The sequence below is a fragment of the Pseudomyrmex gracilis genome, unplaced genomic scaffold (assembly GCF_002006095.1).
Source record: "Pseudomyrmex gracilis isolate BER0280 unplaced genomic scaffold, ASM200609v1 scaffold_8, whole genome shotgun sequence".
Classification (NCBI taxonomy): domain Eukaryota; kingdom Metazoa; phylum Arthropoda; class Insecta; order Hymenoptera; family Formicidae; genus Pseudomyrmex; species Pseudomyrmex gracilis.
The window spans coordinates 716,875-731,310 of record NW_018020592.1 but is presented as its reverse complement, the minus strand read 5'-3'; the positions used below and the strand labels follow the sequence as shown (position 1 = coordinate 731,310).

At 44.4% G+C, this 14,436-nt stretch overlaps 2 protein-coding genes across 3 annotated transcripts in view; one reads left to right on the top strand and one right to left on the bottom strand.

The window, feature by feature from the left end:
- The window catches only part of LOC109861128 (transcription activator MSS11), a 131,717-nt gene that overhangs the window by 40,708 nt on the left and 76,573 nt on the right, over positions 1-14,436 (top strand). The window lies entirely within an intron of this gene.
- On the bottom strand, positions 10,299-12,474 carry LOC109861142. 2 transcript variants are annotated; one of them, XM_020440661.1, is made up of 3 exons: positions 12,342-12,474; positions 11,182-11,810; positions 10,299-10,961 (listed from the first exon to the last, which is right to left on the bottom strand). In XM_020440661.1, exons 2-3 carry the CDS (start codon positions 11,574-11,576, stop codon positions 10,355-10,357), a joined length of 1,002 nt encoding a protein of 333 aa, XP_020296250.1. In that variant the 5' UTR covers positions 11,577-11,810; positions 12,342-12,474; the 3' UTR covers positions 10,299-10,354. The 2 variants fall into 2 exon arrangements, with proteins under 2 accessions (XP_020296250.1, XP_020296245.1); XM_020440656.1 differs by having other exon boundaries at positions 11,182-11,579.

The window sequence follows — 14,436 nt, the reverse complement described above, 5'->3', positions numbered from 1 at the left end:
ACAGTTCCGGAGAGTTTTGTTAATGACGGATCTTCCCTGTAGATAGCTCACAAATTGTGTCCGGCAGTAAAATTTTTTTTTTTTTTTTTTTTTTTTTTTTTTTTTTTTTGACCGTTTAATAGTATCAGCAAAGTTATTCTTTTCGATTTTATTTTACATTATTTTAATTAACAGGATGAAATGATTTTTCAGTGGCACGTCTTTGTTGAAAGTAATAACTTTCATGAGAATTTTCATTAAATTGAAACGTGAGTTCTCTCTCTCTCTCTCTCTCTCTCTCTCTCTGTCTCTCTCTCTCTCAAGATTTTGCATGCGTTTGTGAAATAAAAGGCGCTTCAATCTTACTCGCTCTCTCGAGGGTCGAAACGGTTATTGCCGCGGTTATCTTGAATATCCCGCCCGCGCGTGGAACTTCTTTCTTCATACAAAATTGCAGGACAGATGAGTTTCCCGAGATAAAACTCGCAGCTTTTTTCTGATGCGAATCATTACGCGACTCACTGCCTATTACAAATATTAACACTCAAGCGATATACAAGCGTGATGTAAGAATTTATATACCATGTGTAATTAATAAAATTATATTTTTCAAGAAGTCGGAAGTATATATGGCGTTGTCCAAGAAGCGCGGATTATAAGCGACGTATACTGCTCTCGCTCGCTAAACCTACCTACATCCTGCTCTTATCCATATTTTAAAAAGCCACTTCTCTGATCTATTTGCCGCAGCCGCGTCCTTTCCTCCCGTCCAACCCTCTCGTCTCGCGTAAGTGTGCGAGAGCTCTCCCCTGAGAATCTGCGGTATAATAACGTTGACATAGTCGACGTAGCGCACTAAATAGGCACCCGCGCCGCCTCCCTCGTTCCGTTCTCCATTCTGCGCGCGCTCTCCTCCATATTTCGCGCGCGCTCATACATTTCTTCGCTCGAGCCTCTACTCTTCAAGACGTCGAGTCGTAAATCCATTCCCCGGCGCTTATACATTTCTCGCGGGTTATACCGTGCATTATTACGATTCCCGCGCTCTTCGCTTGCGATACGACTTCGCGTATCAAGACGTTTGAGACGCGAATCGCGCGCGAGAGATGGAACATGTTCAGAACATGTCGCTTGTTCAGAAATTTATACGCCGCTCCACAGTCAAATTACGAGAGAGCGCGTTTCGAATCTCGCGGACGGCGTCTTCAGCCACCGAGCTATATCTCTGAAAATTCTACGTACGTTTCATATATTGACACACACGGTGCGCTATCTCGTGCGCGAACTGAAATAAAAACAAGACTCTCTTTCTCTCTCGGCTTCATCCGTCAGTCAGTGTGCCATTCGAGCAAAATAATTTCTGTTATTCTTGTATATGTAGACAAAGGTGCGTCACGTGCACCTTTTCGTTCACATTTGTCTCCCGCGCGTTTCCGCGTAATTCAAATTCATCTCGGACTCTGTGCGCTCTGTGCGAAACAAAACAGGGCGCGCTCTTATTTTTGTTTTCGCTCTGTTTCGGGCTCTGTATTCTTCGCTCCCGTGTGCGGATACACAGTGCGAGCGGCCAACGTCGCGTCATCATCGGCAACGATTGCGCAACCGAATGAAATGGAAATTTAAAGTGGATATTGAGGTTGTGCGCGCGCTTTGATTTGAATAAAAACAAAATGTTTCGTTGACGAAGAGAAATTTAATATCCTTCGACACGGTGTTTCTATTATCACTCTTTCCGGCCGTGTCTCATCCCGTTTCCTCACCCGAAAGGGTCTGTTGGTAGAGTATCGCTTTACGGAGTCCTGATGATTCCACGTGGGATAAATGTGGGGTGCCGCGCGCACCCTGGGATCAATCTTACAGCAAGAACAATGGAGGCGTCGTGTGCATTGATGAAAGTCTTCTGTCAACCCTTTGTGGATCCAATGTGATTTCTGTAACACCGATGACGACAACGGCGACGAGGCGAGGGCTGAGAGTGGCTCCCACAACGTCATTTCGTCGAACACTGGAGACACTGGGAGCGGGGAACGGTGGTGGCGACCGATGGTGGAGGCTGTGCAGCCTCCCCCCTAATGGAGCGCTTTCGTTCGCGACGCTCGTCTCGCAGAGGCTACAATTTACGACCATTTATTTAATTGGTTCGTCAAAGTCTACACGACTAATGCGTCGCGATGAAAAGGCGTCGTCCTTCCGTCCCTCCGTGTTATAAAGCGACGGCAACGGCGTAAGGAATTATCGGGCGACGTGCGAAAACGCGAGCTCTTCCGGAACACGCGTTCGGAACATTATCGAAATTGAGTTTCGTTCGTTCAGAAAAGTTTTATAATAAAATAATATCATCCTCTCGATATATACATGTATATTGTAGATATATGTACATATTATTGCTTCAACTTATAATTAAAAATGATATTTAATTCGAACAACACAAAACGGACACTGAGAAAGCGGTCGTTGCGGTGATAGATTGGTTTCTCGATTAAAGCCTTGTGTAGGCACAGGTGTGCTCGGCTATATGCCTCCGACTCGTTTTCACGGTGAATTTAAAGCCACTCGTATCAATCTGTGGAAACCAGTTTACGGGATCGTTTCTGTCCCTCTAATGCGTTAAAACTCGATAAAGCGCTTCGCGAATTCGGTGGAGACGAAAAAAAAAAAAAAAAAGTACGTATTGATGGAAGGTTCTTTTTGTTTCCTTCTGGTCGGGAGGATTCAGTTTCCGCTAAGAACAGAGAGACGAAGAGTCTTCTAGAATAAAACAGAATTCTGATTCGACGAATCCTCAGACTCTCATGTACATGTCTCTTTCTCTCTTCTCTCTCCCCAGCATACATATGTATGCCCGATACATATGTACGTCGTCGTTGCCAAAGTCGTCGGAGAGAGTTCTCGGGGAAAGTTTCGAGGCCACCGAAACGAGCACCGTAGACGGCGGAAACTGTCGGCGAATTACCAACGTAGATGACTCTCGGGGCGGTCTTTCTCTCCCCCGAACGAACGGCCACCGCTTACCAACTCGCCACCAACTTGCGGCCGGACCGGAGCGGATTTGCCCCGTGCGCCCCGTGACGTACGACGCTGTCCTATCTTGAAATTCGAAGCGTTTTGTCCGCAACGCTACGAATGACATAAGAGGATGCAAGGGTAAAGCCGCAGACGAAAATATTACCTGGTATCGCACGCTCGAGGATTACGCTACTATCTCGATTGTGGAGCTCGAGCGATTCCATCACGGACTTTAAAACAGATAGTTAAGAGAATGATAATTTCTTATTATTTTTTTGTTACGCACAAAAAGTAAAAATATTTCATTATATGCTGTAATCGTAAGCGATAAAAAAAAAAAAACGATGGAGAAAAACAAACTCCGGTTAATGTTTGGTTAAATAGCACGTTTCAACGTTACAAACGTGCCGTTTGACACGATACATTAAAGGAAAAAGCGCAGTTTATTTGGATATTCACAAAGCGCAGTGATTTCTTTTTGCCTTTTCTGTCGAGTGCAATTGTACAGCGTGCACTTGCGGGACGAAGCTTTCTCGTAAACACCGGGGAAAGAGTTCAAAGCGATGGTTGGAAGGCGCTCCGGCGCGGCACGTTCGACCGTTCTTTTTCGCCGCGCGCAGTAGAAGTAATACGCGACTGGTCGGACTGAGAACCGTCGGGGGCCGTCCGACGTCGTGCTCACCTGTAAATCATGGGTGAAACCCGCCCATGTTGCTACCGGCAAAGACAGCCACTTTTCAAGAGAGAGGTCTCTACATCAAGTTTGCGCACCAGACTCGCACCACTGCTCGTATATTATCTCCCGATGTTGCACGGCCACGCACCTCTCACACGTTTCCCATTTTTCCCCGCAGTTTCAGAAGTGGATATCGAGGCGCTGGATTTTACCGCCGGCGGTACGGCGGCTCCCGGGGATTTTGAGGGTAGTAAAGGAGATCTCGAAGAGAGGTTGACCTTGGCGGAGATGACTCGTTAACTCGAAAGAAGATAGAACCAGCTCGTGATTACTCTCGGAAGTTTAGATTAGACGCGGCATAATGGTGTCTGTGAAAATTTGTTGCCAGACATGAAATGTTATTGTGCTGTCGTATTTTTTTAAGCACATATTTCAATATTTTGTTATTTAATAAATTTTAATTAGTTGCGCGCGTTATAGAGAGAAAGAAAGAGACGGAGAAAGAGAGAGAGAGAAAGCTGGATTCATAAAGTCTCTTTATGTTTTTATTAGAAAATATTTGTGACAACATTATAAAATCATAAAATTATAAATTTTTTTAATCAAGTGAAATTTAATAAATAATAAAATATCGAGATATGCGTTTCAAAGATATAACAATTTGCAATAAGCGATAATATTTCGTGTCTCCGATAGGCAGATAAAATAAGAAGCTACAATATTATTTTTGTATTCGTTATTTATAAAATAAAGTAACGTAATATATATATATATAAAATATATATTTCAGTTTTATTTGAGTATCTCGTAAAGATCGCGCGGATGAGACGACCGATCAATTTTACGTTACATAAACAGCGATTTAGAATCGTTCAGGGGATCTCTTATTACCTAATACAGTTTTCTTTTTTTATTGCAATTAAGGAAAGGAGATTGCAGTCTCGAAGATGAGTAACTTTACCGGGGAAATAAGGAAGACTTGGTTTGGTCTGTAAAAAAAAGCGGAGAACGAAGTATTAGGTGCAACGTCGATAGAGATCCCGACACCTGGGTACGCCATTAAAAAGTCCCCTTTTTCTACATCATCGTAACCATATCCCATCCAACTTCCTTCGATACTTTTCTGCGAACTCGAGAGATCGTCGCGAAGGGTTCACTTCTGCGCGACGCGAGATGGATTCCGAGTGCTCTCTTATGTGAACGCTATCTCGGTAACACTTATCAGATATATATATATATATTGTATAAAAGTTTTCGTTTCCACCATTTTATCACGAGAATCGAGAAGTTATATCGATGAGATTTATCACGATGCCGAATTGTTTAAGAAAAAAATGTGTAAGTGCGCGCACAAAATAAAATGTTTGTACAGAGCTCGGTTGTTCTATCCCTTGTAAATCAAGTTCGCGCGTTGCACATTTAGCGAACACTCGTTGTTTGCATAATGTCGCCGATATATTTCCGCGTGTTTGTACGGATCTTTTGGGGTTGGATATCGATGCGGGCGTTAAAACGCGCCCTATTAATACGAGCCTCACGCACCAGCCGTTGGTCATCGACACGCAGCCGGTGGTGACGTTCCGGTCCTTTAATTATCGCCGATAAATCATCGCGCCATATCGTTCCTCTTTCGCTTGGTTAGCGCTTTTCTTTTTGCCGTTATAAACAAATGGAACATTTCTCGTTCGCACTTCCGTTCTCTTTGCCGTTACCAATAATTCTTTCCAGATTTGTCCACGAGACAAATATAATCGACACAATAACGCTAAGATACGATTCGTGTATCTCTCTGGATTGTACAAATAGACAAATACAATACGATCTATTAAAGAGCGAGTTCTTCTCTCTCTCTCTCTCTCTCGCGAGGAAGACTCGTTAGAAAATACGCTAGTTGCCGGTAAAAAGACGCATTATCTCGCGTTGATTCATTCCCGAGAGCGTTCCCAGTCGCTCGATGTTTGGATAAAGAAACGCGCGACACAGACGCGCGCAACCCTAACTCGAACCCATTCGTTTTTCGCGCGCGTTTCCTGCAGCGAGCGCGTGTTTGCTCGTGCGTACGTCTCTCTACGGCTGAGCGGGTGCGTATTGTTGCGAAATTATCGGCATTGTCATGCGCGACTCGATTTATTTTGTCTATTCGGCGGAAAAGTGCTTTCATTTGCGAGGCGACTGTCGGCCCGACACGGACAGGGTGGAGGAACGCGTTAAAACCATAGAGATAAAGAGAAGAAGAGCGAACTGTCAGGACAAACAGAGACAGAAAGAGAGAGAGAGAGAGAGAAGCGAGCGTTGCTCTGCCTTTCTGGTATTCTTCGTGACAAAAGCTCTTAATTCGACAATGCGCGTCTGTTGAAAGGCGGACAATAGACGACTTTTGGTAAATAATGATTTCTTCGATCCTCTCGACACCGACCCGTCATTCTTCCATTCTCGCGAATTGAATCCCACATCGAAATATTGAGCGTCAAAAACACGGCGTAAAAAAATAACGTCGTAAGTGTGTGCGCGCGAGGAAATTGAAAAATCACATTTGGAAAAAAAAAAAAAAACGTAAAAGTTATTTGACGATGTTAGAGTCGAGATTTTTGCGGCAATTAACATTCGGAACGTCGCTGTTTCTCCGAATCCCAGGAGTAATTAAGGAAAGGAACGGGATAGGATTTTTTTCAAGACTGCATACCGCCGTTGGGAACGTGATTTCGAGTGAGCGAACGGACGGCGAAGAATTCGGAATCGGATTAGCGAGAACGATGGGACGCTCGATTTCGTTCTCCCGCCTCTGTGTTTCGAAGCCTTTCATTTTTCGTTTCCCTTCGGGGAGCGTCGCTCCGGTCCGAAGTATTTGCATTACAAATACACCTTCACTGGGGTTTTTCTCGTTTCATTAAATTCGCTTTTTCCTCGAGACGTACCTCTTCTTCGGTTTTCTCCGTTGGTGTCGTGAATGCACTGCCTCAATCACCCTCTTCTCAGTTTAAAAGGGTTGTACTAAGAATTTTAATCTCGCGCGCGCGCGCGCGCGAAGCAGAAGTTTGCGCCAAAAAATCATTTGTTCTCGGAAACGTGCGCCCCGAAACGAGATATTTTCTAGCGTTAATTATCGGTCGAACTGAGCGTGTTCGGAAAGTTTTTTCCGTGACTGATGCGCCGATGCGGAAAAGTTGCAAGATTTATGATGGCAATTATCTGAATTTTTTGTTATGTGCAAACAGTAATAACAACTAAATATAAAATCAAATTCTTCCTCTTGATAAACTTTCTAAATCGCATTACGAAGGAACACGCGACCGAAAGATAACGCGTTACACCGTAATCCCGATAAGGTACGCGCAATATATCGTGTTGACCTGAAAACCGCTTGACGTGAGCCTTTATCGTTCTCGGTGTCAACTGTCAAATGCTAACATTGCCTTAACGAACGGCATCAACCGACGCGAATTGCATCTCCCGGATACAGCATGCGGGTGTTTCGATGCTGCAGCAAGGCCGGATTTCCTGTCTCGATGACGAATGTTTGTCCGTCGTAAATCTTTATCTCTCCCGATCGCGATCCTCTCGAACCCCAGTGTCCTATTTGACGATAATCGCGTACGTGCCGCGCGATCAGACGCTCCGATCAGAAACGGTCACGCGGATTTGTTCGTTACATCGACGCGTTTCCGGATAATAATTATATTATCCTGACGAAATTGAGTTGATACGATCGGTGAGCTGCTTTTGCTCTCCAAGCTGCGAGCTGCTAACGTGAATTATGACGTTCGCGTGCAGCGCGCGGTATATTGGCCGCCGAGAAAACGGCAAAACGCCATCATTTTTGGTGGTCATGGTATTTACGTGGGAAAATCCACGACCCTGCTACCACACCTCCCAGTCCGCTATCGAACTGGTACGTTTTATGAGCGCACACGCTGAACGGTCGATGATCAACGACCGCGAACGCGCTAAATCAAGACGCTTCTGGTCACGAAATCGTTAGATTGCCGTATTCTTCGTATATATCAAGAGATATTGTTTTTTTTTTTTTTTTTGTTATTTTATCTTCAAAGTTTTGATCGACTTTTTTTTCACGAAACACAAAATATAAATATTTTATATCGAACGTAAAAAGCAACACGACACAAATACATTTTGTTTTCGACGTGTTTCTTACTAAAAGGGTTGATTTTATCGAATCTTCGATACACATATGTCGCACGATGTGGTTTTTTGTACGTTCGTGTCGTTTCACATCTAATGCCTGTACCAACGCGCGCGCGTCTTCGGCACATGGAACAAAGAAGTTGAAACGAGTCCGAGTTTCTTATACAAAGTCTCGTGTCTACATCTAGCCTGCAACGCTGTCTTAATTAAAGTTGGCTGACTTCTGGCTTGTTGCGTCCTTCGCGCCACTCGTCAGTCTTGTCCCCAGGGGTGCAATTTACTCGCATCTTCTATCTCTCCTCCGTACCTTCGTTCTCAACCCCACCATCGGGCGCGGTTTTAACACTCGCGTCTGTATTCATTCCGCTTACCAACGAGCTTTTTAAACACAACGAGAGAACCATCGTGTTATCTTCTACTCATCGTCTAATGTCGATCGGTTTATTAATTTATGCAAGAAAAGTCTTAATGAAAAAAAAAAGCTATTAAGGTCTCCGCCTGATTATCGCTCCCCTCCTCCCTCATCCGTTGTCAACTTTCCCTCACGACACGATGCTATTTTACATAGAAATAACAGGTTCGCATATTTAATGCGACGTCATGTTTTTTTTTTTTTTTTTTTTCTGATTTTACGGAACAAGAAAACGCGAATCTGCTGTTATTTGAATCACATTTAATGTAACTTTATTGATATTCTGTCATAGTGTCATCTGTTGTAAACAAAAAGATGAGATACTGCGTATTGTGTTTGCGAGACAAAATACAAAAGAGACCGCCGCGTGTATAATGTCTCATTTACAATATGCAAATCGCGAGGGAAATTGATATTCATCAATCAAATAGCGGCGCGTATGTTTGAAATTAAAATCAATCGGAGTGGAACATCTCCTTTAAGATGCGCGCCAATCTCTTTGTGAATTGGTTAATTAAAAATCAGCGAGCACAGTCCGAAACGTAATTGGAGATTGCTAAAAAGGGTAAAGCAATCGAGGGGTGACGCGCGTTGCCTTGAATAAAAGTAATTTCGATTGTTTCCCGGATATAATACGCGAGAAGGAATGATATTTTTCTCTTTGTGCCTCTCGAACTTGACCGCGACGCGGAATTCTCTCTTTGAATTCGTCCTGGTCAGAAGTCTTTCTTGGGCGTTGCTATGTAAAACAGTCTCCCTTTTGTCCGTCTCGTCGAACGTTAAAGTTCTGACCGGCCGGGATGACGGATTGTTCGCGTCACGGGTGAATAAACTTTCCACGACGCGCGCACGATCCACCCACGATATTTATTTAGTAGGGACTAAAGTAGATATATGTCGACACGCACCCGTGGGAGTGTCTCAGATTTTCATGGCGCAAGAAGCAGATTTCCCAACCTTCGTTTGAAACGCCCTTTATTTGCGAGCGTCCGACCTTCGCTGACTTTGCTCGCACATCAGCAGATTGAATAAACTGTACTTAATTTCGAAGATGTCAATTATTTACATGAGCGCGACAAAGAGAAAATAAGATGATTTGCCTTCACAAATGATTCGGAGTATTTTTTTCGACAGAAAATGGTTTTTGTCATAGATATTTATTTATTTTTTGATTATTTATTATACAGCTCTTTATTTATTATATAGAATCAAACATATCAGAAATGTAAGTACACAATTACACATATACAATTCTCTTACATATATATACATATATGTGTGTATAATGTGTATAATTAATGAAACTCCCAAATTCTTGCGCAAACCACGTTTGATACGTGACGTGTTTTATTGACTTTGAGACCGAACCGTTTCGAGGTGTACGGGATACCGTTCCCGTATAATCGCGCATCGAACTCCCGGTTCCCGTTCTCCGCACGCGCCGACGTTACAAATGGGAAGCCGTAAGCGTGTAGGTGTCGTTTCGCCGAACGATCGCGGGCGCACCAGGGAGAGGGCCACCATTAGCCTGCAGGTGTTGGATATCCCAGCCACCCCATCACTCCCTCATTCCAGACGATCATGCTCAAGATGATCCCTCGAACGACAGGCGCGAGTCTCTCACTATCTCCGGGAAAACCGGCTGATGTGGCGGAGAGAGAGAGAGCGAGTAAATAATCCTCTTCCGCATCATTCCATGGGTTCTTGGAAAATCGCAGTTAATGGGTTTTGTAAAATCGCTTCCCGACGAAGCATCATGGTAGATCGCTTTGTTGCCGGTTAATTGTTGCTATCCCGGTACGAAACTCGCGGCTCTCGCGATTAATGGAATTGTCGGATCTCTTCGCTCCGATCTACCGGCGCTCGTTTGTTTAGTTTACTCGTTTGTTGCTGAAGAAACGTACTTTCCTTGATGGTATATATCCCCGCGCGAACAATTACACGGTTCTTACGAACCGTTAAGACGATTTGTGGTACGTAAGTCTATCGGAGATACGTTGTGCAAAATATCTTCTCAAAACAAAAAACCCTATTAAAACCCTCTTTTTTGGTGAAGTTTTTTTCAGCGAATTTGCGTTTTGTTTTGTTTTTTTTTTTTTTTATACAAGCGAGGTTGTTTTACACTTAATCGCGAGAACCTAATTGGCGAACTCGCATCTGCTCTCGTGCGCGTATCTTCTGGACGGCGTGAACGTTGCGCCACATCCGTAATCCTTGTACGCGCATTCCTCCATCCTGTAATTACATTTATCCTCGTGAATTTGCTTGCGGAAGCGTTTCGGTTTCACCCGGCACCCGTACGCGAACCATCTACATTCTACTTGCTCCTCGGGATCCAATTGCGACTCCGGTGGCGGCGACGGCGTTGCCGCGTTATAACTGAAGAATTCATCGTCCGCGTCTACGTACTGGCTTCTGTAGTTACATTTCTGCTCGTGAGTGTATTTCCGTCTCCTCGGCATGTTTACCATGCAGCCGTAACGGCGGTACTTGCATTGCACCAGTTCCTCGGGGTCGCCGCCGTAATCGTTATCGTCGATCGTTGCGGACGCGAGACCGTCGCTGATCTCGCTCACACGGAAGTCGTTTCTGTAGTTGCAGAATTTCTCGTGAATGTCGCGTCTCCACGGTGCCATTCGTACCTTACAGCCTACCGTGGAATACGAGCACTCCACCAAATCGTCGTGACCGTGTTGTAGATCGGTCGGCATCTGCTCCTCCTCGAGATGCGGCCGAAACTGGCATCTGTAAATCGTCATTTTCAAATTATTTTTCTTTCGAATATGAAGTTAATAAAAAATTTTTAATAAAATTTGTAGTCGAAAAACATAATGTGTATGTTCTTACGGGCTCTGTTTTTTTTCCCCCATTATAAAAGAAAAATCTTTTTATATTCAAATTTTCTACAATTGACAAATAAAGTGACAGTAGTAATTAACAAACAAGTTCTCTCTCGCATTTCTACCTCGACTCATGAAGCGCTCGCAAATGTTCCGGCACCTTCACCCAGCATCCCAGATGAGAGTATCGGCACGGTTCGATCTGCTGGTAGTGCTGCGACGGCACGGACGGCTCCCAGGACGCCGCTCTTTCGTGACTCAGAAAGTCGTTCATTGGCGGTGCGGTGGGATGCGGCATGTAGTGCGTCGGCTGCGGCGCATCCGCGTGTGGCGGCAGAATCTCAATGTCCAACGGTGCCATGCACGTGGGACAGCCGTAGTAATAGGGCTTGCAGCGATGGCACACGGTGTGTCTGTTGACGCACGAGTACCTGGGCGTGAGCTCCATCTCCATGAGGCAAATGGGACAGAGACCCTCGGTCCTGAATCGCTCGTAAAGATTCGGATACAGCGTGTTCATGACCTATCGGCAAGCATCGGTTTATTTAGTGCCGGGTTCCTTTAGGGATGTTCTTCCTCTTCTGCCGATCTCTCTCGGATCCCGAGATTGAGACGAATCTTTTCGACAGAGAGTGCTACAAGAGCGAGAGTCCGCGCTCGTTTGCTTCGCTCTTGCAGAGATGAAGAGAAATTACTTTGGTGCTCGCTCTCTCTCTCTCTCTCTCTCTCTCTCTCGTCTCTCGTCTCTCTCTTTCTAGTTTGTAGACGAAAAAAAAGTTGCTCCTTTACTATGAAGATTTATGTGCAATTCTCAATATAGAGTAATGGAGGATTTAAGAGACGAAAGAGGGTCGCGATCGAAGAGACGAAAATATAGAATTGGAACGAATGCGAGTGTTCGTTGATAGAACGCGAGCGCGACGATTATTTGATCAGGTGTTTGATCTTGGAGTTTGCACTGGTGACAATCAGAGCTGATAAGCGACGAAAACAACATCGCTGGCTTTGACTTTTCGTTATTTGGACTGACGTTCGCACACACGTATTATTACGTATCGAAGATACGTGCGGTGAAAATACGCAACAATTACGTAAGATTAAAATAATAATTAAGATACGAGATGTATTATACAAAGTAGAAAGAAATCTCCGTCGATCCCGACGAGATCTGGTAACTTCATATAAGCTACTTCGAGAAGTGACGTTCATTCGATACTCCGGGGGATTTTTTTTTGTTTAACAGAAATTGTTAAATTGTAATTGATGTGATGACAATGGTACTTACTCCCTCTTTATTTGTTCTCTCCACTCGAAGCAAGAATTACACCCACGACGGGGGAGCGAAAAAAAATAGCTGTCGAGCGACACGTACACCTACGAAAGTACGGGCACCGTGTGTCATCGTCGACCTGTCACCGTTTTCCCTTATCTGAAAGAGACCGATAGCGCGACTTTATCTGATAAAACGTATCGCTCATGATAGAGAGAGAGCAGCCGTTTCCACGTTTCGCAACGCCAGATAAAACGTCTCCTCGATTCTCGGGTAGGAGGAAAAAAAATATGCTCTCTCTCTCTCTCTTTCTGTTTTTCTATCGCTGTCGTGCACTTCGCGTCACCAAAAGGTAACCGCTGCCGAGTATTTATTATGCCCCGTGTACGTACGCGCGTGAAAAATTGGAAATATAAGGCGAGGGACGTGGCTTTTTCGTCTGGCGCGGGTCGTTTCGCTCTCGCGTCGTGCCCGGAATTAATTAACGATTATTCATACCGGTCTCTTCGCGATGTACAGAGTGTGTGTACGCGGACGTTCGTTTCTCGCTTCTTCTTCTCGCGCACGAATTCCCCGAGCGAAAATTAGAATCCATCTTTCCGTTCTCGAAAATGCATGCAAAGAGAACGTGTCGATTCCGTTCATCGGAGAAAGATCGATTACGACGAGGCTGTATAGGCGACAACAAAATGCGGGAAATCTGAGACACCCCGTGTGTATACACGTGTATGAAAAATTCGCTTATTCCCCGTGGCGGACGAGTCGTGACGCGCACGATGAATCTCCATTTCGAGTGAGATCACGTGCTCGTTAGCGATGTGACGGCTAATTATACATGAAAAATCGGCGTTGTGCGTGAATGTAATATCGCATACACGTAGTATATAAGCATGTACATATATACATCGTCGCGTTGCGTAGCAGGCGATTCGTAATCTTCAAATTGAATCTGCGATCGAATCGCGCGCGCGCGCACACATTCGTACACCGTCGCAAAAATTTCGCTGATACGGCGTTATTTAATATTGAACGCAAACGCGAGGCTTGGGAACGTTATCTGCGCGGGATTAATATAATTTACAAACGGCGAGATATACGCACAAAGGGGGGGGGGAGGGGCAAAATGACTCTCGCCGAAGCCAGCGGTGTGACGAGCACGGATGATGTTTTTGGTGTTTAATGCGAGAAAATGAGTTTTCTTCATTAAATGAAATACAATTTCGCGTTGGCTAATCGAAAACCGCAACCTATCTATTAGGAAAGTGATATTGTCGGATGATTTTGTGTAAAATATTTGATCGTTATCGCGCGCGACTAACGATATTCCGCCGACAATAACGGGACTGAGTGAATTTCTAATCGCTATTTTCGATCAAATTGGATTTTATTAGAAATCACGCGAGATGTGTCACTGATACGGGAAGGCAAAGGGATGAAAGGACGAAAAAGACGCGATATAATTGCTTATAATATTCTCGCGCATTTTGTTGTTGTTGTTGTTGTTTATAATAGGACGAAAAATTATCAGAAATTGAAGAACAACTGAGGTATCGTATCGCTCCGGTTATTTTTTTTTGCGTGCAAATATGTCCGCGAATATAACGAAACCGGACACCTTCGTGTGATATTCCACACCGGGAGTCTCGTAACGACCGTCCCTCATTTGAATTCCCGCGCGAACGTCGCGTCAAAGATACGACTGAACGACCCTGTCTCTGCCACGAGGGTAATACTCGCTGACCATAAGTCACTTATGTAAATCTGCGAGATGGAAACACGCGTCTGGGGGTCGCACAGCGATTGCAGGCGTAGCGACTATGAGGAAAACTTCCCAAATTGAATGCAACATTCAACGTTCCGCTGCGATTTTACAATAATTGTAACTTGCGGCTTTCAACTCACGAAGTTTGTCAACGAAAAAGCTTAATCATTAGTTGCTAAATCATTTTAGTTAATTAACGATTAAAGCGCACTCTAACAAACTCTGTTCTAAATTCGAAGGAATTATTTAATAAAATTTCCTCGTTGTTGTGCGCGTGTTCCACTCACCCTCTTCCGAGAGAGAGAGAGAGAGAGAGAGAGAGAGAGAGAGAGAGAGAGAGAGAGAGAG

Bases quoted from the DNA above. Each gene is read 5' to 3' on its own strand.
- LOC109861142 (XM_020440661.1), bottom strand. From the start codon at position 11,576: ATGAACACGCTGTATCCGAATCTTTACGAGCGATTCAGGACCGAGGGT. The intron at 10,962-11,181 runs GTAGAAATGCGA...GACGATTTACAG, and splicing joins CGAGCGCTTCATGAGTCGAG to ATGCCAGTTTCGGCCGCATC.